The sequence below is a fragment of the Pantherophis guttatus genome, chromosome 7 (genome assembly GCF_059756535.1).
Source record: "Pantherophis guttatus breed Tessera chromosome 7, ASM5975653v1, whole genome shotgun sequence".
Classification (NCBI taxonomy): Eukaryota; Metazoa; Chordata; class Lepidosauria; order Squamata; family Colubridae; genus Pantherophis; species Pantherophis guttatus.
In genome coordinates, this window is record NC_142069.1 from 34,167,869 (window position 1) to 34,190,434 (window position 22,566).

The 22,566-nt window shown below is 35.7% G+C and overlaps 1 protein-coding gene and 1 long non-coding RNA gene across 2 annotated transcripts in view; one reads left to right on the forward strand and one right to left on the reverse strand.

The window, feature by feature from the left end:
- GRIN2B (glutamate ionotropic receptor NMDA type subunit 2B) overlaps positions 1-22,280 on the forward strand; it is a 367,937-nt gene extending 345,657 nt beyond the window's left edge. The window contains exon 14 of the mRNA XM_034402727.3: positions 18,514-22,280. Coding sequence (XP_034258618.1) covers positions 18,514-18,564 — 51 coding nt within the window. The 3' untranslated portion in view covers positions 18,565-22,280. The remainder of the gene's footprint in view (positions 1-18,513) is intronic.
- On the reverse strand, positions 16,873-18,968 carry LOC148112802 (uncharacterized). The gene is made up of 2 exons (XR_015728907.1): positions 18,897-18,968; positions 16,873-18,787 (listed from the first exon to the last, which is right to left on the reverse strand). It is a non-coding gene; the product is annotated as an uncharacterized LOC148112802 (long non-coding RNA).
- Positions 22,281-22,566: the final 286 nt, after the last annotated feature.

The window sequence follows — 22,566 nt, forward strand, 5'->3', positions numbered from 1 at the left end:
CTTGCAGATTGCTTGTGTGATGCTACCGGTTAAGTAAACTAGTCTCTTGATATCAGAGATTAGCATTAGGGAATCAACATGAGGAAATTAAACAGCACAGAATGCAACTCTTATATAAACTCTTATACTGTGTGTTCATTTTTAAGACTTCTGGACTAGTTTTGCATCTCAGCTGCTAGGAACTGCTGATTGAAGTAAGGCTTTTATTTCTTGAGAGCTACTAGACTCTCCTGCAATACAACTCATTGTTCTTACTCACATTAAGAACTTCCTGTAAGTAAGTTCTTACAGGAAGTACAGGTAGTCCTCGACTTCCAACCATTCGTTTAGTGACCATTTGAAGTTACAAAGGTACAGAAAAAGTAACTTATTACCGTTTTTCACACTTATGCAGCATCGTCATAGTTACATGATCAAAATTCAGACTCATATTTATGATGGTTGCAATATCTTGGGTTACCCAAGAGAAGTTTCTTTTGCCACCTTCTGACAGACAAAGTCAGTGGGGAAGCCAGATTCATTTAACAACTATATTACTAACTTACTAACAACTTCAGTGATTCACTTAACAACTGTGGCAAGAGAGATTGTAAAATGGGGCAAAATTCACTTAATAAGTGTCTCAGCAACAGAGGTTTTGGGCTCAATTGTGGTCATAAGTTGAGGACTACCTGTACAGGGCCAACTCTAGAACTGGAATATTACTCAACGTAGTTTCATTTGTAGTAATTATAAAGAAAGAATACTGGATATGTATCATATGATGGCAATCTTTTCTTACAAAATATATTTAAAAAACCACCAAAGTAGAAAGCCAATGTATTAAAATCCTGGATTCAGTTCTTAGACACAGCATCCTTTATTCTCTTAGCTGCCTCAAACTCAGATAAACTGTTCTTAATAAACTCCGTCTCCAGATCTCTGGATGATAATGCTGATATAAAAATTTAGTTGCATTTAAACTCTTTCAGCTCTTGATCGTTAGTTGCCATTGAAAATATGTTACATTCTGATATCAGATAGGCAACTAAACAAGCTTTTCCATAAAATGGTTTCTTCCTGATGTGTTAGATTTCAATTCATTTCTCAGCCCAGAATGGGACAACTCTCCATGGCCAACTTGCCATGGCCAACTTGCTACAGGACAACTCAACAGAACAATTCAATTTAATTATTTAAAACAGTTTTAAAAATTATTTTTTGTCATTCACATTTCATTTTGTCCCTCCTAGCCATCTTTTCTTTAATGATTCTATTCCACTATTTCTTTGATATAATGTAACTCTTGTCCCGCAGCAAGTTGGCCATAGCAAATTGTCCCATGGAGATTTTTAAAATTTATTTATTGGAATTTGCCAAACAAAAATGAGAACAAGAATAAGAGAATAAAAATACAATGACAGGGATGATAGGCATGTTAGTGCACTTATGCACGCCCCATGGAAATCAATTTGTGACTGAAACTGTGAAAATTTGTAGCTAAGACAACTGAATAAGATAGGGGATTCCAGACTTTGACAACTCTATTACAGAAATCATATTTTTTACAGTCAAGTTTAGAACGATTTACATTGAGTTTAAAGTGGTTGTTCTTGCTCGTATTATTGCGATTAAAACAGAAAAAGTCATTTACAGGAAAAACATTACTACGTATAATTTGTAGGCAATACCTAGGTCTGACCGCAAGTGACACAGTTCTAAATTATTCAAACCGAGAATTTCGAGCCTAGTAGCATAAGGAATTCTATTGTGTACAGCAGTGTGCAAGACTTTTCTCATGAAGTACTTCTGAACCCACTTGAGTGTACTGATGTCAGATATATGATGGGGATTCCAAACAGTTGAACAATACTCTAAAATTGGTCTAGCATAAGTTTTATAAGCTCTAATTAGCAATACAATGTTTCCAGAAAAAAAGCTTCACAAAATTAAGTTTACAACTCTTAATGCTTTTTTAGCAACGCTGTTACAGTGAGCTTTGGAGCATAAATCGTCAGAGATAAGTACACCTAGGTCCTTAACAAAGTGAGAGTCATCTGCTAGATCAATACTTGATATTCTGATTATGTTTACCAATATGTAAGACAGAGCATTTATTAATCGAAATTTGAAGTTGCCAAATAGATGACTATTCAGACACATAGTTGAGATCACTTTGCAAAACAACAGAATTATCTGTAGAATTGAATAATTTTACATCATCAGGAAAAAGAACCCAATTGCTTTTAAATTGATCACATAAATCGTTCATATAGAGCAAAAAAAAAGCATAGGGCCTAAAACGCTGCCTTGTGGAACACCACTGTTAACTGATGCAGGATTAGACAGCAAGTTCCCTATTTTTACTTTCTGCAGTCTATTAGACAGGAAAGCAGCAATCCACTTGTGCAAAGGTCCAGAAATTCCATAAGAGTTTAATTTCAACAACAGTTTACCATGTACTACTGTATCAAAAGCCTTACAGATTTGGCTGCAGCAAGTTGGCCATGATGAATTGGCTGTGGCAAGTTATAGTTGACCAGAGAGCTGAGGTTCAGAATATTTGGAGGGTAACATATTAGGAAAGCTAAGCTGAACAATGCTCATCTATCAGCCATAACAATGGTATAATCAGATAATGGCTATTTTTCAGTATAGTTTTGCATGCTTATGTCTATTTACTTCAGTAGATTTTGAATCTCTAATTCTCAGTGTATGTTTCAGAACCAAGTCAGTACTCCTTACACCAAAGTGATCATGAAGGCGAGAATCTTCATTGTTTTATGTTCTCATTTGTTAGAAAGGCCATAATAAAAAGTATATGTTGAAATGTCCAAATAAAAAAGTCTGTGTCTTCAGACAATTTGAATATTTAATAGCATTTTTAAAAATGTACTCATCAGATTTTGAGATCTGATGTTGAATGATTTGGATGAGCTCTATATCTCTATGTAAGTTTTCAGAGGTCATTTCTGAAAGGGATATTGAAAAATCCAACATTTGATTTTCTAAAACAATTGGTCTGTACCCTTCCCCAAGGGTAACATAATTCTGTGTTGGAACTTAATTTGTTCCCACTGTTGAAAAAGAAAATGCATTATTTATAAAAGCTGGTTTCTGTGACTTCATCATATGCTTTCTTCTTTGGCATCCATATGGAATTTTCTTTCTGGAAATTATAGTCTTAAGCAACAGGGCAGGGAGAAAACATTCAGCTCGTGGGTATCCATGTTGGATTTTACAAATTACCAGAATTATATGGAAAAGAATAATTAGTCTGGCCTCTTGAACCAAAATGAAATTTTACTCTGTTTTAAAAAACAGAACAGATCACTGGTGCCATTCCTAGTGAAGAAAATCTGTTTTAGCTCAAACCTAATAAATATCTATAAAATGGCTGAAGTAGACTTTGAGATGAAGGTTACTCTGTAAACATATTTTGGGGAGTCCTCAATGCTCTCTGAATTTGGTTGTTTTGTGCAGATGTTTCATTACCTATCTAAATAACATCTTCAGTGCTAGCAGTGCTTCTCTTAAATTGTATATGGTATTTAAGAAAAATCTTTTCTATCATGTATATAGAAAGATGCAGCCTTTTGGTTTCAAAACAAAGACATTGTTGGCATAATATATTATTTTTAATTTTACTTCCCTCAAAATTCATTTAAGTGATCTTCAGGATAGAATCCATACTTTTTACATCATATTCTTTCCCTGAGCTTTTATTTATCAGTTTCAGATAGAAATTGAAGTGGTTAAAATCAGATTATACCTTGCCTATGCATTTTTGGGGCAGGAAGATTGAGCTCATTTGCATTTTATTGTCTAATTCTGGAAGGAACTCTGAACCCCTTTCTTTCTTTTTTCTTTTTTAACTGAATTTGAATCCAGAATTGGGGAGCGAAAACATTTTAGTTTCAAATCAAATGCAATCACTGATTTTACACATCATCACTGATTCCAAGTTGGTGCTGATTTCACACACTGCACGAAGTCATAATGTACTTGCCTGGGGCTATGATAACTCTGCCATTATAGTTTGTGAACCATGGTTTATAGCTTAGAGCACTGTGTGAGCTCAGCCACTTGTGATGTGTTCAATAAACTACAGTTAACCTAAGAATTGGCTTATAACAAATGGTTTCATTCTCACTGCAAATCTTGGTAGTATCAAATTTACCTAACTCTATAAAATTAACTAATTTAGTTGCTTAGATGTTTTAAAAGGTTTTGATATTTTTTAAAGTTTTCCTAGTTTATCAACCAGAAATACTTTTCCATATGATATGCTCAGCATATTTTTTCTGCACATCTTCAGTTGCTCTGTAAATTTGTAATGATACTGATATTATGTTCCAAAGCATTAATAGCAGTGTCTTCAAAAATATTTATTGAATGAAGAGGAAATGAGTTTATGCTATAAAATATTGTAGTACTGGTAAGAAATAATGTAACTGTCCAATAGAAAATGGACAGATAAAAAATATCAGATCACATATTATTTCAAGGAATTGTGAATTAAGCCAGCTTTTTATAAATTATATTTTTCCCATAATGGATAATGCAGTTTCAACTTTCATTTTAGCATTTCTGAGTGCATAGAAATTATAGGATATCTCAACATGAGCACCCACAAGTTTTAGGAGTATATTTTGATTTTTCCTAGAATTCCAGGATCATACAATGGCATAGGGAAATAATGATTGAGCAATCACATATATAAAAGGACAGGCAAATATACCCTTATATTAGGAAGTAAAGTGTCTATGACACTACATAGATGTTCAGTGCAACTCAGTGTTCCTGAGCTGAATTTAGTTATTTTATGCAAAATTTAGTATCTAATTTTCTACTAGAATTTTCTTTGTTTGAGCAACCCTTTCCAGCCCCTTTTTCACTACGATGAGTCAAATTTATTAGAAAACTTCTGGCAATCCTTAATATACATGTCATATACAGAATTTTTAAAGAATCTTATTCAGCTTGGTGGGGTGAAATGCATAGTTCCTCATTATCATATCAGCACAATTGTATCCTCCATTTTATTGATATGAAATATCTAATATGGTGAGTAGAATGCTTTAAATAAAGGAGACTGGTGAGAAAGGAAGGGGCTGAATTCTGGACAGAGATTCCTAAATGTATCAAAGGACCTGCTGTTATATTTTAAAAGCCATATGGCTGGCCTGACAGATTGTTACCATTGAGTGCTGGGATAAATTCATCGCAATGAAATGTAAAAGAGTGATTCACATCAAGGGACTAATATGTTCAAACTAAATACTTTGGTGTCTCCCAACATGCTTGGGAATCTTTGGCATAAGGGACTGGTTCCTTTAATGGAAAAATAGCACATAGCATTTTGATGTCTGCTGAACTTTGGAAAGTCAGTTATAGATGTTAGCTATTAACCATGACGCCATACATTTTCCTTGAAAACTAAAAAATGAATGCAGTTGAAATGCCTTGGCCCTGTTCCTCCATTCATTTCTCCATTCCATCTCTTTGCCTGGTTGCTTTCATAAGGCAAATGTCAAGTCACATTTTGTCGATAGAAGATTAGAATGAGCAATGCAATTCATAGAAGAGTTACAGATGCCTCACTGGCTGCATACTTGTATGTTTATGTGGTGCTGCTTTGGAGGTTTTAAAGCCTCTGGATCAGTCAGTGACAATTCTAAATTCATTGCCTGTGCCAAAATGAAGAGGAAGGGGATGGGGGCTGAGATGATGTTAATCTAATATCTTACTTCTTGGTTAATTGCTCTTGAACTCTTTAGTCTGAAGCAAAGTGTGCAAGGATTCAGGGGCCGGGGGTGAGGTAGGGAGGATTGTGAGTAGGACAGAGGAAGGTTTTCCTAGGAAAGTGTCCCATCACAGCTTTGTTGCAAAATGGCCACCTTGGCCTCAATTATTTTCAGCATGGCCACTGGTGCTATTGGAGTATATTATGGGGGCACTGTTATGTATCCTAGTTGAGGGTAAGATTAAAGAACACAGCAGCATTCTGACTGCAAGCTTGATGATAAAAGATACCCAGTGTGAACTTGAGTCAGAGGCTGGAAAACGCAATTTCCTCACAGTACAAAAAAAGGAGAAGGAGACCGTTGTGATACGTCCCCAGTGTAGCGTCTTTCTATAGGAAAGCGCAGTCAAACTCAGGCTCGCCTCATCTCTCTGAGGCCCCAATCCTACCACTCCCACTGGTCACTCCTCTTCTTTCTCCCAATTCTCCTTTCCTCACCCCCCCTCCCTCTCCAATTCCTTTTTCTGTAAATACTTATTTCGGACAAGCAGGGATCTATAGACTCTGGAGGGGGGAGGACAATTGTTTACTTTTCCCTTTCTTTTAATGATTTTGGTGTTTGAATTTGAAAACTATTATATATAAATGTGTGTATGTATATATGTATGCACACACACACACACACACACAAACATCAACATACACACTGAAACATACATAAACACACACATTGATCCTGGAAAAAAGAAAGTAGTTATTTTTTCCCATGAGTTTTCTTGTTTCTCACTGGGACTTGTTTTGGGAGCAGATGGTTTTGGAGGGTGGGGGGTGGGTGAAATATGTAGATTTCTAGTACAGCATTGCTCCCACCATGCAGGACAAATGTAGAAAGGGGAAGGCTGAGGAAGGAACAACAACAAAAATAAAATAAAATGAGAAAACTTTGTGATGTACAGAATCTGTAAATAGTCAAAAGATTCTTTCTCTTTTCTAACAACAAATTATTTCTGTCACTTTATATTCAAAAATAAAGAAACCTACCACAAAATATCAGGGTAAAAAATTATAAAAATTTAGAATCAGAGTCTTTTCTTGGTCTTTTCCATATGTTGAGTGCAAATGTGTTTGGTTTGGGATGCCACCCTGAAAAGAAAATTGAAACAGGTTTTACCTGATACAACAGTATGGCAGGCTTGGTATGTGAATAACAATACTTCTCTTCCCAATGTTTAGTTATGATTTATTGAATATTTTTTAATTTATTGAAATTTTATTATACTTTATTATTTATTTTTTCTTTCTAACAATGTGTACTAGTTTTGAACATAAAACAGATTTTAAACTGTAAAATAATGCTGAGATACTCAGAAAATGAGTACAACATTATGGAAAGCCCACTTTCACCACACTACCAAGAAGCATTAAAATGAAAGGAGCATTACCACAAGGCTATGAGGAAAATAAAATCAAATCCATAGTTGTGCAATACAGAAACAACTCTTTTGTGGCATTCTGATTGGGCCTGCCAGTTAAGATTATTTCTCATCCAAGGATTTTTTTTATCTTTGTTTTCTTCTCTGTTCATTTCAAAATACAGAGTGCAATAGCTGAAAATATTAGAGGACTAAGGAAAGTTGGAAAGGCAGAGAAAATATTGCAATATTTGTTCACATTATCTCTTCTAATAGCTTCACAAATTGGTGGAATCAAAAGAAATTTAAACCCAGTGAAGATTTCCGGGAAGATCTTCTGTAGTTCTCTCCAGTGGTGGGATTCAAATAATTTAACAACCGGTTCTCTGCCCTAATGACCAGCTAGGTAGGCGTTGCTCGGTGGTCATGTGACCATGTGGGCATGGCCAACTCAACGTCACTCAAGTTGATGGGCGCTTCGCCTTAGTTGTTACAATGTAATAAGGGTTAACCAGAGAGGCAGTTTCTGGAAACAAGGCAATAAAGATTAGGCTAGAAACAACACCAGAATGCCTTCCTTACAGAATTAGCTCTGCAAAGTGGAAAAAAACAAAATAAGATTTCTTCCAACAACCGGTTTTCTGAACTGCTTAGAAAGTTAACAACTGGTTCTCCTTAATAGGTGCGAGCTGGCTGAATCCCACCACTGGTTCTCTCCCTCTACTTTGAGAACCAAACACCCATAATCTAGTTCAATATAGCCAGTTTACCTTTGGGACTACTATGACCTGGATAACTGAGAATCTCCATAGACTTTTAGCCAGCTTACATGTACTTAGGCCTATCTGAGCTCTCAGAAAGTAACACGGAAGACACAAGTCTGCTGCAACTGAAAAAGTTTATTACAATTATTTATATCCTGCCTTTCAGCGAAATAAAGCAGTTTACAATTCTTAATACATTATATATTATTTAAAACACATTTCTAGGGCTCTTCCAGCAGGATAATTTTTAAAGGGAAGAGAAACTAGCTTAATGGGTTTTGATAGTGGTTATCTTTTTTTCTCACTCTGTCTTTAGAGACACTTTCCAGAGGGCAGATAGCGATCATGGCCTTCTGGGAAGGAAGAATAGCAAGCAGTAGAAGAGGCCTCAGGCATAACTGGAGCATTGCACACACTTTCTCAACCTGCACTTCAGTCCCATTATTTCTAAGCAGCAGGACCAATGGCTGTGCTAAATGAGATACTATGAACAATCTGGAAGCACCAAGTTAAGAACAATGGTATACACAAACCAAAGAGTCATCATATTTAATATACATTACCCAGCTATTCAGCTTGAAAGCATCTTTTTCTCTGTCTCTCCTTCTCTTTCTTTTACAAGAAAGTGAGGTAATGCTCCTTTGTTCTCTAATCATAAAGACCCAGATAAAATTAATGTTGAAACCACCTCTGACTCACAAGCTTTCATCTATTTGTCCCTGCACCAATCTATTGCACATTATTAAGAAAAATCAGAAACAAATTGGCTGCCTTTGATTGAGGGACTATCAGAACAACAGTTCCATTCACTAAAGGAAATGAAACCAAGTTATGTGGGTAGAAGTCCAAAGGATTATATCTCAGTCAACCAATGGTGATATTAAAGATAAAATATCTATCTCTTTTATCCAGAAAAAAAATGTGCTGGGTTTCTGATACAAGTCTTAGAGACAATATTTCAATGGAATTGCAAGAATCCATTGTTTATTAAATGTATAGCATGCCTTCTGTTCAGAACTAAAGGTAGCATATATATCACTCACACTTCTCAATTTCCTGGCAACAACAGTTCTATGGGGTAGTCTGGGCTGAAAGAGAAATAGTGGCCCAAAGTCATCCAGTGAGTTTGTAGTTGTAGATGGACTAAAACCTGGATCTCCCCACCACCAGTCAAACATCTTAAGCATTACCAGCTCAAGGCTGACTCAGCCTTCCATCTTTTTTATGTCGATAATATGAGGACCCAGATTGTTGGGAGCAATATGCTGACTCTGTAAACCACTTAGAGAGGGCTGAAAAACACTGTGAAGTGGTATATAACTCTAAGTGCTATTGCTATTACAGCATATTCTTAGATCACTTGAGTGAACTTCTTTCTCTTCTCTTTCCCTCAAATTTTTGTTCACCATTTGGGGGTACAACTTCATAGTGGGAAGGAGGAAGAGTGGGCCAAGTGTTAAAATGGTTTTCTTGGTCAAATGCCATCACCCCGCCCCCCATGCTTAGTAAAACCTCTTAGTCTGAGAAAGGGAGGGGGCAATGAGTGACTGTGTGTGTATGTGCATATGTGACTTGAATGGTGATTATGTGACTTGTTACATGTATGGGAATGAATGTGGAAGATGAGATGGAGATGGATGGAGTTTGTGGGTCATCCTGAAAAAGTTAAAAATAAGGACAAACTAGGTGATTTAATAATAACAACAGCAAAGACCTTATTTACTATTAGTATACAGTAACTAGAATTAGATTTATACTTATTAGTTTTTACTCCAGCCTTTTTAATCAGTCTATGTTAACTTGGAATTCTGGGAATATAATCTGAAAACATGAGCAACAGTATTTTTAAAACAATGGATAAGCAAGTAATGGGTAAGTAACTAAGTAACTGTATCTGCTATTTTTGCAGCTATTTTAAATAGCAAATACTTTCATGATTGTGGCCAAAGCTCTCTTTTATCTCATCTGCATTTGCTGTTATAATGCCAACAAAACAATGCAATTCTTTGTTAATATTCTTCTGCATTGGATTTTAATTGTTTCTTTGTTATAGCAGCCAACATTTGCCCAACCAGCAAGTTCCTATATTACAGGAAATATTTTTTCACTCCCAGGATTTGCTTGAGTTCAGTATGTTAAAATTATCCTTATCACTTGCCAATTTTTTCCACTGAAGAAACTTGCCATATGGTTACAAGTAGGTTATGCTTATCTTTTTGTAGATGACAATCAATAATCAAGCCAGGTCAATCCCAACTGGTGCTATTTTAGGCTAATCAAAGTTTTAGAGCTTGCCAGTCACATACAAAATTTACTGTTCTCAATGACTATTTTATTCAAGAACTGAAGTGTTACAATTAAGCCTGAGTCACATTAATATAGAGATCTTTTAGTGCAGAGATTTTTTTGAAAAAAATCTAGTGCAAATAGAAAGAGAAATAAATTGGTAGTTCATGTTCCTTTGAGATCTGTGAAGTAACTAGCAGAAATCTAGTCAATCTAGACTGGTGTTGGTTTCTCAGAGTAATAGCAAATCCAGTTAAACCTGGACAGATTTTTAGAGTTCTTGTTGAAGAAAGGTGAATAAGTGATTTGTCAAAGCACAAGGACCAAATTGTGAACAAAAGAAAACTGGTTACCTCTTGGCTTCAGCAAAAGATGTGGACTTTCCCCTCAATTGTGCAACATTTGTTCAGCAGTTACCGAACTGACACAGTGTGCAATTCTTATGTAGTCTTTTCTGGGATTTCTGCATGTCTTGAAGCAAGAACTTACTAGGAATTGCAGGTCAGCAAATATTGTGACCAACATTTCAATAAGGAAAAAAATAATGGGTGAGTGGGTTGTTGTTGCTGCTGCTGCTATGACATGACATGAAATAGCCCTCCCAAACTGATATCTTTGCAGATACTTTGACCTGAGGATGAGAGTTACCAGGTTGCTGCAGTGAAAGCCAATGTATGTGAAAGACATCCAGATGCATAAAGATGTCAGTAAAAAAAAAACACTCCAAAATTGGAATTGTTTCATTTTTCTAATTGTTGAGACATTAGTACAACTGGAAGAGAAAAGCTATGTACAGTATGAAAGGAACTACAAACAGGTGTTACCTTGAGCTCCTCTCTCTTGAGAAAACATTATTAAGTGCCATGCTCTATTACAATATGAATTCAATTTAGTAAATACTTTTCTATAGTGCTATCAGAGATTCCATCATATTCTTAAATAGGAGGGATTTGTTGGCAAGTACTGTATATAAATTTTATGAGTTTTGAAAATCACTTTTCCCAATTTTTTAATGTAGAAGCAGATACCCCTGCACGTATTTTGAAAAAGCCTGAATTCATAGGAGCATTAAGAATTCTAGTTTGAGGTTTGGATTCTGTGTGTCCTGTCTCGCCACCTACCAGGTTCCCCTGCAACTGCAGCTTCCATTTTAACTTCCCTCAGAGTCCTGAAATAACAGGATTTAAAAGCTCCAAAATAGCAGTTCCTCATCTCCCTATCCAGAAGATGGACAGAAATGTAATGTCAAGTGGTGTCTAAATGAATAATTGTATCCCATCATCTACCTCTAAAATGAAACCAGATGGCATCTTCTTAGCTCTTAATATCAGACACTGACACTTGCACAAAAAAAAAGGATGGAAACCCACATAAAGTGATGATACTTTATCCTTCATGAATAATAATATTTAGATTTATTTGTAATAATAGTCTGCTTCAGTTGCTCACTGGGGAGTTATATTGGCAATATTATATTGAAAAAATTAGTGAAGCAACTTTCAATCTTCAGACAGTTCTATTTACAAAATTGGGAGAACACATTTCCTTCTTTAAACTGGAATCTAGTTGCATCTGCAAGGTGTTTTTGCTAAAGACAACACTAGATCTTTCAATTGCTTGGAAATGCTTGGTTTCAATTCCCCATTGTAAGACGTATACTGAAAGTTTATAAATAAGATCCTTTTGAGCAACTGCAGTGCATAAAAAGGACTGTATGAGCAGGAGGAGATAGTCTTACAATACAGCTTCCTCCAAATCAAGACCTCTAAGAATATCAGTCAGAACTGCAATGGATTATTGCAACCTGTTCCTCACAGGACTGCCCTAAAAAACCATTTGAAAGCTACAGATGTACACAATGGGGCAGCATGAGCAATGATGGATGAGCCATATCATACCCAGTCAGCACTGATTACCAATTGACTTCTAGATTAATTCAAGGTACTGGTTGTTCCCTTTAAAACCCCAAATGGCATACTGTAGGTCTGAATTATTTGAGGGACCATTGGCTTATGTCTGCCCAGTAAGATCTGGCAGAGTTGTCTCTTTCCTGGTCCTTTCAATAAAGCAGTATCATCTAACAGTCTTCTCTGACAAGTACCTGTCTTCTGAAATGGCAGCCTTGCAGAGATTTGCATGGTCCCAACCTTAGCAACCATTACAAGAGCATTAAAAACATGGCTTTTCCTCCAGGCCTTCAATAACTGTGATTAAGGTATCTTTGGTTTATTGTTTTCTTCATAGATGGAGGATCGAGAAGACTTTTGTTCCCTCTGGATGACACCATCTTTTGGAGTTTATTTAGATTTCTATTTCTGCTTTTAAATGTTAAATACTCAGGATTGTTAGATTTGAGTGGGATAGAATTTTTTTAAAATATAAACAAATAAGTAAATAAATTATAAATAAATAAGTAAATTACCATCCAATTTGCTAGAGGTTTTGCTTCAGCCCCAACCTATCATTGCAGCCATCAAATAAAGTTATGATGGCATTCATGGGATTTGGAACTGGTTGTACCTGTGAGGATGTCACAAAGAATTGAGGACATTTGCTTTTAAATTAAACTATGTACTGTGTTCTGTGATACATAGCTTTGTTTGCCAAAGCCTATTCTGATCTGAATCGGAAGAAGAGAGGAAGCTTAAAATAAATTTGGGATGAGTTGCAAATCTAACCCATGGCTCTTAGATGCAGAGTGCCAATCTGTTCAATCCTCAGAGGTTTTTCCAAACCCTTAGGCAATTACTGGATATAAGACAACCTGAAAATGGGAAATTGAGCATGATATGACTTCATTTGCTTTCCCCTGGCTCCACCAGGATCACAGTGTCCAGAAGCTTCCCCTGACACACAAAGATTTCCTGGACCGGTTATGCTTATCGAGCATTGTGCCAGCCACTTAATTGTGACTATAGCTATAAGGACTTCAGTTTTCCTAGCAACCTACTGTGTGTGGGAGGATACTGGAATAGTGAACATTCAGCCCCTCATTTTTTCAAAGACCTCATTTGTTCTGAAGGTTAAGGGAGTGAGTAGCTGGTACTAGGCTAAAGAATACATTGTATATTAGATGGTATGTAATTGGCTATAGCCTCTACTGATCACCCAGCGCAGCATTCCTCCTCACTCAGTGGAGAAGGAAATCAGCAAAGACGAAGCAGAGGCAGGTTGAAAAGGAAGGGAAGTAGCAAGTAGCTTAGAACAAGTAGCTAGGGTTACTAAAATGGTTTTATGAGGGTCTTCTGACTGATCTTGGGTCCAAGAAAGCTTTGACATGCCAAGCAACAACTTGCTATAGACTCATCATTATTAACACAATTATGCAGCATTTGTTTTATATATGAAAGAGAACCAAATTATTTTGATAATATAAACGGATAGATGGGTGGCTGGATGGATGGATGGATAATTCAGTCCCAGATACTTTCAGGTAGAACAGGGGAAAAGTCTTGCATGAATCCTCACAAAACTGATATCTTTTAACTGATATCTTTTTTTAAGACAAATGTATGAAGACAGATCAATCTTTGACCTGACATGATAAAAAGCAGCTTTGTAAACAAGGTATACAAGCTGGAAAGCAACCAACTGATTAAAGACCATCTAACATAAGAGACAGAATGTAAACAGACATCTCTACTGAGATATCGCACTGCAGGCAATATTGTTCCCTTTGTTGTCTGCTTTTCTTAGTTACAATCCAGCAACTATCATTAAAATCAAGTTATCTCAAAATGTTATCAGGATGTCAAGGTGTTTGTTTAACCTTGTTGACATTACTGGTTCTAAACTGACAAATCTGATTTGTGACTGTCCTAGCATTTGATAATATAATTACTGCTAATGTGTTAGTCCTATTATATTGCATATCCTGAAAATATAAGCATTAGCATTCTGGGCATATAAATATATTAATTTAACATTTGGAAGACTTATTTGAATATTAATTTTTTTCTTACATGCTCAGGAAAAGGCTAAGGGTCTTTCCCCCATGACCAGATTCACCAATATTTCAGTTAGCAGAAAACTACTGAAATATGAAATATGCTGTGTCCTTTGCTGATCCCTATCTTGCTTTTTTTTGTTTGTTTGTTTCAAGTCATTGTAATCACTAATTACTTTCTGTCCAAGGTAACCGTTTTTAAGTTCTTGGGGCTGCCTTGGAACAAAGGAGAAAATACTACCCTTACTACCAGTCAGCAAAGATGAACTTAGACCTCTCTCACTCATAGGCCAGGGTCTTTAAGTTGAAGAGAATATTACACAGATATAGTAGGCAGAAAATATATTGCCAGGCCATGTTTGTATCATAGTTAGGTGCAAGAAAGACATGATCTAAATGATCCAGTGCACTGTGATTAATTCTTCACTTTGTACAACATGGCAATAAAAGAGTTGTGAAATATAGTCCACATTCAAAATAAATAAAGCAGAAATTTAAGGGGACATTTCTTTTTCACAAAATAAAATAATCTCATTAAAACGTCCTCGTATTTTCTTAACTATAATAAATAATTTCTTCAATGTTTTCCTCAAATTATCAGAAAATTATTTAAATTATAAAACTATTTTCTATGCTACCATTCATGTTCTATGATGGGTAATGTTATTTGTAATAATCAGTCTCTCTTTATGAGAGAATTGCATTCTGATCTCATACTTATAATATGCTGAATTATCCAATATTTTTACAGGACCTGGTTATTTGGTTTCTATGAGCAGAGTAAGAATAAATTCTATGTGTGAATCTGTAATTCAATAACAGTAAAGCATTGTTAGTGGATTAAAGAATCAACCCTTAGGATAGCCAAATTGTTCCAATTATAGAGTTTCTTGAAATAGGGGCAGGAAAATTTTGAAAGGCCATATGTTCAAGTTCATTCTGCCAATAGACAATAGTCTTTTCTTTATAAGTTTTTCCATTCTCCTGATTACAATAATTAATCCTCACCCAGGAATGCCTCATTTCCTGAAATATGCAACCTGTCCCTGTTTTATAACTTTATTATATTTTAAATAAGAAAGAAAGAAACTAGCAAGAATTAATAATTAAGATGACAGAAAAAGAAAGAGCAAACAAAGCCAAAAGCGGTGAAAGAAAAGGAAGAGAAAAGAAAAGAAACATAAGGAAATGATGTCCAATTTTCTTTTATTGTATAACTGTTATAACTTTAAACTGATCTCTTACTCCAAGGTTGTGATACAACTTTCAATTTTTCTATTATTTACTTTTTTCCCCTTAAACATCAAACTGATATACAGTATCATAATTTCATTTTTTCTGTTTTATGCAAAAGAATCCAAGAGGTGGTTCTAATCAGCATTAAAATTAATCAGTGTCTTTTCTCTAATCAAAGCTGTCAATTTCGCCATCTCAGCAAGCTCCATCATCTTCACCATCCACTCTTCCATTGTGTGTAATGTCCAAATCTTTCTACCATTGTGCATAGAAGAATTTCACTGTTCTTATCATATATAAAAACAAAGTACTGTGAGTTTTTTCTAACTTTTTGTCAATCAGTCCCAAAGAAGGATGCCTGGCTTTAATTGCATTTAATTTACCTTTAAAATATTATGAATTAATATATGTATTTGAATCCAATATTTTTAGCTTTTTTACTCATCTAGCAAGCATGATAAAAAGTCTCCTCTTGTTCACATTCCCAGCATAAATGTAAATACTTTTACAGTATATATTTTAGACAATTTTTCTGGTGACAAATATCAATGATACATCATTTTATAAAAATTGTCTTTCTGAATTCAGCAACCTGTCCTGATCACTCACCCCTTATGTGATGCCAATCTTCCATCCTTTTTACATATTGCAGTATAACAGGTTTATAGCACATTTCTGAATAAAATGCTAAAATGCGATGCTAAAAGTCATCATATGCAGGTTTTGTTGGGGTCTGAGAAATTTAATTCTGAGTAAACCTGTTCAATGTTGACGCATGTCATATTGTTTTGGTTTATCTTTTCTATCTCACAAAGAAAAGCCAACTCATTTTCTTTACTTTTTGCCAATTCCAGCAGTCCCCCAAAGACTTTTAGATACTAAATACACACCTTAATTTTTTCTGAATTGAGCTCATGATTTTTCATGATTTTGTATCAGATCTATGTTGTAAAAATCCAGAAATCCACTGGTAATAACAGTGAAACCTTTTGTATCTGTCTCCTGCAATCATGTGGTTTTCTGTATTTTTGCAGCCTAGTTCTAATAATATCACTGCCACCATCATCAATCATCATCATCAATCATCATCATCATCATCATCTTACTTTTCTCTTCACTCTTCTTAGAGTGAAAATTTCAAACATGCAAGTCCTACATAGTTTTAAAACAGCCTGTGTCCTACATTCCTAATCACTTCACATCCAAAGCTTGTGGTTATTGACTGTGTTGTCCATTCATCCACTCTCCATTTTCCCCAGCTCACTTAGCAGAACAATCAGCAACGTTACAATCAGAAGGTGTGGTGTTGTAAGAAGCAGGATATCTGAGCTATTAATCAGCAGTACCTGAGTAACGAGACATTTTATTTGTGAACTAGTCTTCTTCAGTAAAATTGCTTCTATATCTTGTCCTCGTGTGTTTTCAGATAATAGTAAAAGAATAGAGATGTAAAAATAAAAACAGATGGCTCAGCACAGAAAGAACTTTTTCCCCCATCTACCATTGAGTCACTACAATTCAGTTTATTAGAATCAAAGAAAATGGCCTGGGCATTTACTGCAGTATAGGAAAAAGCTGGGGGATATTTGCAAAAGCAATTTAAAATTCAGAATTTCAGAAAAGGAGGGCTAGCTGTTAAGGTCTGACCAAAAAACCAGAAATTTGGGTAAAAGTCAGATGTGCTATGATCAATGAGTACACATATTTTGGATCAATTTCAGACACTTCTATGTGGCACTGTTTCCACTCCCCAATACCTCTGTTTCAACCCAGCTACAGTATGTGATTTTTACTCCTGCCATTCTTGGAACCCTGGGAACAAGCAGGGAACATAACAAGCCAATCAGAGCCCCCTCCAATCAACCAATTGCAAACAACGCCACTCAATGGAGCAACGAAAATCCATTCTCTCCTATTCACCGCAGAAAGAGGGAAATGCTAACACCTACTTTCTGTTTTTTCACTACATGTTGTGCCCATTTGACATTCTACAGAAGCATCAGAGTTGTTAATATGAGGAGAGTTTTCTTTCTAATAAGATCTCATTTTCCCTAATTATAATTAAAAGTGGTGATGATGGGATATTACTTTAGTTTTTGCATCCAATACAGAGCATCTAGGAGTATGAGACGAACAAAAAGAAAGAAAGCTATGGTTGTCTTCTTTTTTGCTTTGTGGAGCTTCAGAACTGCAATTCAAGTGGTTCTATTGCCCCGTGTTAATGGAGTCCATAGACAACCACTGCCACACGGGACTGAAACAGACAAACCAAAGCACCAACAGACATTGTCTGAATCTTTGAAGAGAGGGATTCATAACTACTACCTATTCACATACATCTCACAGCCCATGTTCTTCAGTCATGCTGACTTAGCCACAGTGAGCAATTCACAAGTCTGCAAAGAATCTACAATTCTCATCCAATGCATTACAATAATCAGATTTTTTAAAAAATAAAACCCAAGAACAAATGAACTGATACAGCCTAGTACAGTATTTTTAAGAAAGAAAAAGTGAAGGTACAGAATTGTTACAGTTAGTGGTTTACAAATAACAAATAAAGAATGAGAATTCTCCTCACATGAGGTGGCCTAGGAGTTAACTCAAATGGGAATAGCTCCAAATTGCTGAAAGAAAATTGGGAGGGGGGGAGGGTTTTAGGCAAAGCTGTGTAGAATAATCAATGCCTAACTAAATGTTCCCAGAGGAGAACTTTAATTACACACCTTTTGCATTAAACAAGGCCCCCAGAACGTTTGCAGGCCCACAGAATGTTTCCATGAGAAATACCCTCACTAAGGCTTTCAGGGCTATCATATATGGCAGGATGTTTGGTGTGGCCTACAGGTCTCTGACCCCAAAGGCATACCAGCCCCTATACAAGGGAAGACTACAATCAGATATACTGTCTGCATGCAGTCTTCTCTTTCTCCACACATAGAGGTATATATACACATATATACATACTGTATATGGATACACACACACATATATACATACATGTATTATACATAATATTTGCATCTTGGAAAGCAGGGAATGAGTAGAATCTGAATCAATAAAGTCTCTGAGGTGTTCCTTTCTGTTCTGTTCTGTTCTGTTCTGTTCTGTAATGATAATTCCTTTTTCTTTCTTTTTTTTAAGGGGCTAACGATGTATTCTACCATCTTCTTTGGGGCTGAAGATCTCTCATGATGGACACTTTCCTGAACTGATAGGAGCTGAAAGCCAGATAATCCAGACAGCACAGATTGCCTGTGTCTGGCCTAGGAAATATGTGAGAGGACATTTTTGATTGTCAAGTGGAGATATGGCAGAAGCAGGCCAGAAGCAGACAGCTGTAGCTGATAATCAAATCTGCCAAATCCTTGTGGGTGATCAAGCTCAGTTGATCACAAAGGATGAAGGAAACACATATCTGAAAGAGAATCATACAATAATAGTCAATCCCTTCTGTCAAACTGGATGAACTAGATAAAAGTGATTAGAAATAACATAAAACTGAAATAAATCCTAAATAAACATACCACTTCAGGCCTGGCTGCTGCTACCATTTCAGGATCCTGTTGCTCCACTTATCCTGAAGTGACAGATGAAGCCTAAGCTAAAATGGCTGCTTGAGTAGTTAGAAAGTGTCCTCACTCTCTGGCTTGCTGGCTTGGTGAACATATTTCTATTTGGGTCCAAGGGCCAGATGATTTCAGATGGTGGGCCGCATCCAGTGCTGACCCCTGCTATAATGGAAATAACCCAGAACTGGATCAGGCAGCACCAAATGGAAAATTTGGTGGCTGTTTGAACTGATGAGAGGCATAGCGTGGTTAGATTTAATTTATATATGAATAGCAAACTTACAAAAGTTAACCATTATATTTCACTTCAGAAGAAGGAACACAGAAGTTGGTGGAAGTGGTATAAAAAGACAGTGAAAGAAAAAGTAAAGAAGTCAGTGCTCCTCAAAATATCTAAGGGCTACTCATTCCCACAACAAAAAAAGCTCAGACGCAAAATAAAGATGCCACAAATTTCCAGAAGTCCAAGGAGGTGGAATGGAGTTGGGGAGCAAGAGAGTTCCTTTGGGGAATCAAAATGCTGCCCAAATATGGAAGCCAGGCACAAAGTTGTATGAGAAACAACAGCAATAAGACAATAAGGGATGACTAAATCAAGAATGGATTTGGTTTAGTATCTCTAATATATAAGATAGTCCTCGACTTACAACCAGAACTGGGATCAGAATTTTCATTGTTAAGCAATGTGGTTGTTAAGTGAGTCTCACCTGATTTTATGACCTTTTTGCCATGGTATCACAGTAGTTAACTAAGCAAATCTGGATTCCCCATTGACCCTGCTTTGTTGGAAGTCAGCTGGGAAAAGTCACAAATAGTGATCATGTGACCCCAGAATACTGTAACCATTGAAAATATATGCTGGTTGCCAAAAGTCCAATTTTTGACTGTGGAGTTGCTACGATGGCTGTAAGTGCTGACTTTGTATACATATACAAAAGTATGAAGGCTATTGCTTAACGCATTGTAAGCTGCCCTGGGTCTCCGGAGAAGAGCGGCATATAAATCAATTTTTTTTTAAAAAAGTGCGAGGACAGGTCATAAATCGCATTTTTCAGTGTCGTCGTAACTTCAGTCACTAAATGAACAGTTGTAAGTTGAGGATTACCTGTAGTAAATTGCTATGACAATTGGGAGCATCAACTAAATAAATCAAAAATCTTAACAATGGCACTTTTAAAAATCTTGAAGTCCCTTAAAAGTACACTTTATTTTTGAAGACCCAGATTTGAATCTCTGTTCATTCGAATATTTCTGCTACTCAATGAGGTACCACTGCTTTTTTCTATTGTTCCTCACCAAATGGTTGACAGATAAAATTATTATCTTTTTATGTTTAATATATAGCTACACTTGCTGAACTGGTTTATACAGATGGATAGCAAGGAATTTCATTTAGCATTTTAAAAGATAGTTTACTAGAATATTTGTATTTTTTGTAAGTTGCATAGAAAAAAAAACTTGATTAAAAATAGAGCAAAAGACAACTGACAGAATTGCTCATTCTTAAGGGGTCGGAATTTATGGAAGCAAAACTAATATGTTTAAATTTGAAAAGCTCAGTCCTTTGTTATATTAATGTGTTCATACACTTTGCCAGTTAGAGGACAAAAACAGTGGAGAAAATGATTGCAAATAGCTAAGATGGACAGTAGCATACCAAGAATCACATTCAAGGTTTTCGTTCATAACAACTTTGTTAAAACTGATATTTTACTAATTTATCACAAAGTGGCTGAAGAATCTAGAATTTCTCAATCCCCATGAAAGAAAGCCAATTTTCTAAATTTGCTTTTGTTCAGAAGCTACAGTCACTATATACACCCTGCATTCAATTATTAAAATTCAGTGTTGCAATAGTGCTTTGAGTAAGCTGAGTAATGGAGCAATGACCATTGCTTGTTATTACTGTTGATTACTGACTGGGGATTGTTGGCATTTGTTTTCTATTGTGGAACTACACTATTGTGCATATCTTATATTAAAAAATGGACAGGGAAATTATGACATATTTCCTTGAGGTTCTTGGCCCTTGCTATTCTGGAGCAATTAGAGTTTTCTAGAAGGAAAAGTTGACATATGAGTGCCATTCAGCAGCAAAAATTAATAATGTGTTTGTGGTGGGTATGACATTGTGTCAGGACTTGACCCATTTTGAAAGAGGATGTGGATAAATTCAAAACTGATAACATAGCCTGAGCAATTTTAAAACTGAAGCTAAGTACTCTGGTATGAGAGATTTTCAATAATCCCAAATCTTAGAAAAGTGGAAATGCATCTCTATATCTTTTTTCAGGTGTCTGGCTCTTTTTTGCTTACTTTTTCTCTTCTGTGGAAGTAAAAGTGGAGAATAATTTATAAATTATTACAATCCTGTACTATATTCTTATTTAATTTGTTATATTTGTAGTTTGCTTTTTGTATTGTGAACAATCTAGAGTCACTCTGGAATCAGGCTGTACCAAAACATAAATAAATAAATAAATAAAAATAAAGATAGATGAGCTCTTAAGACGGCCTACATTTCTATGATATAGGCGGTTGTGAAGGAAGGTTATAGAACTGAGAATCTGAAACTCACCTTGTCCATTCTCCAACATAACCACTTAAGGACATTTGGACATCTGAATATCTCAATCTCAATTTTGGGGACTATTAAGGAGGCAGTAAAAAAGCTCCTATTGGGGCCAGAGTATGATCTGACATCCTAGAAGTAAATTCTCACCATTGTATTCCTAACCGAGGGACAAAGTAAGGGTATCTTAAACATGTATTTCATTAATTACTGCTGTGGGGGGCGGGCAGTTCCTGTATCCACTTTGGAAAAAAATTGTCTCCCTTAAAAGTATGATGTAAATAATTTTTTAAAAATGTTCCTTATTGATCACTTCATCCCTGAAGCCATGGACTGGCTTAGAATAGAATCATCTGATGGTTGTCATCCTATTATTGGACTGCAAAGGTCTGGACTACAAACAAATTGCAGCAAGGAGATAGACTTCTTTGCTGCTCTTATTGTCTAAAATTGTTCAGGCCAGATATGGTATTTCTAATTTGCAAGCATTAAATCACAAAATACACTTTGATTTTCAAAGTAATGAATTTTAAATACACATGTTGAGTATTTATCAGAAGAAGAGTTCTTCTCATAACCCATTTCTTATCGATAAACAAATCCTTAAATGCCTTGTCATTCAGTCTTACTCAGCAAAAGTCTATTAAGGCTTTCCAGAGATAACATATCTATTTTAATCTTAACCAAATAAACCAACTTTATATTCTTTCTTTGTACCTTTAATAATGTTAGTCCTTAATCCTATCAAATAAAGTCCTGGAATTTGATTTCTTCTCATTTTTACTTTCTTGTCCCTTCTCACAAAATTCTTCACAACTTTAACAGGTCTGTTTTGTAACTTCAGTAAATTCAGTATAAACATGTTATTCAAGTTTGGTAAAACATCAAAACATTTTTGGTTTGGTAAAACATCAACAGATTTCATCTGTACATTCAATATAGCACCTCCTTCCACACCATTCCCATAGTATGGGCCCAAGGGTGGGATTTGTCTTCTCCAGTAACCACAACTGAAATTGATCCTGAAGAAAGGAGGTGAACCAGCACTAAACT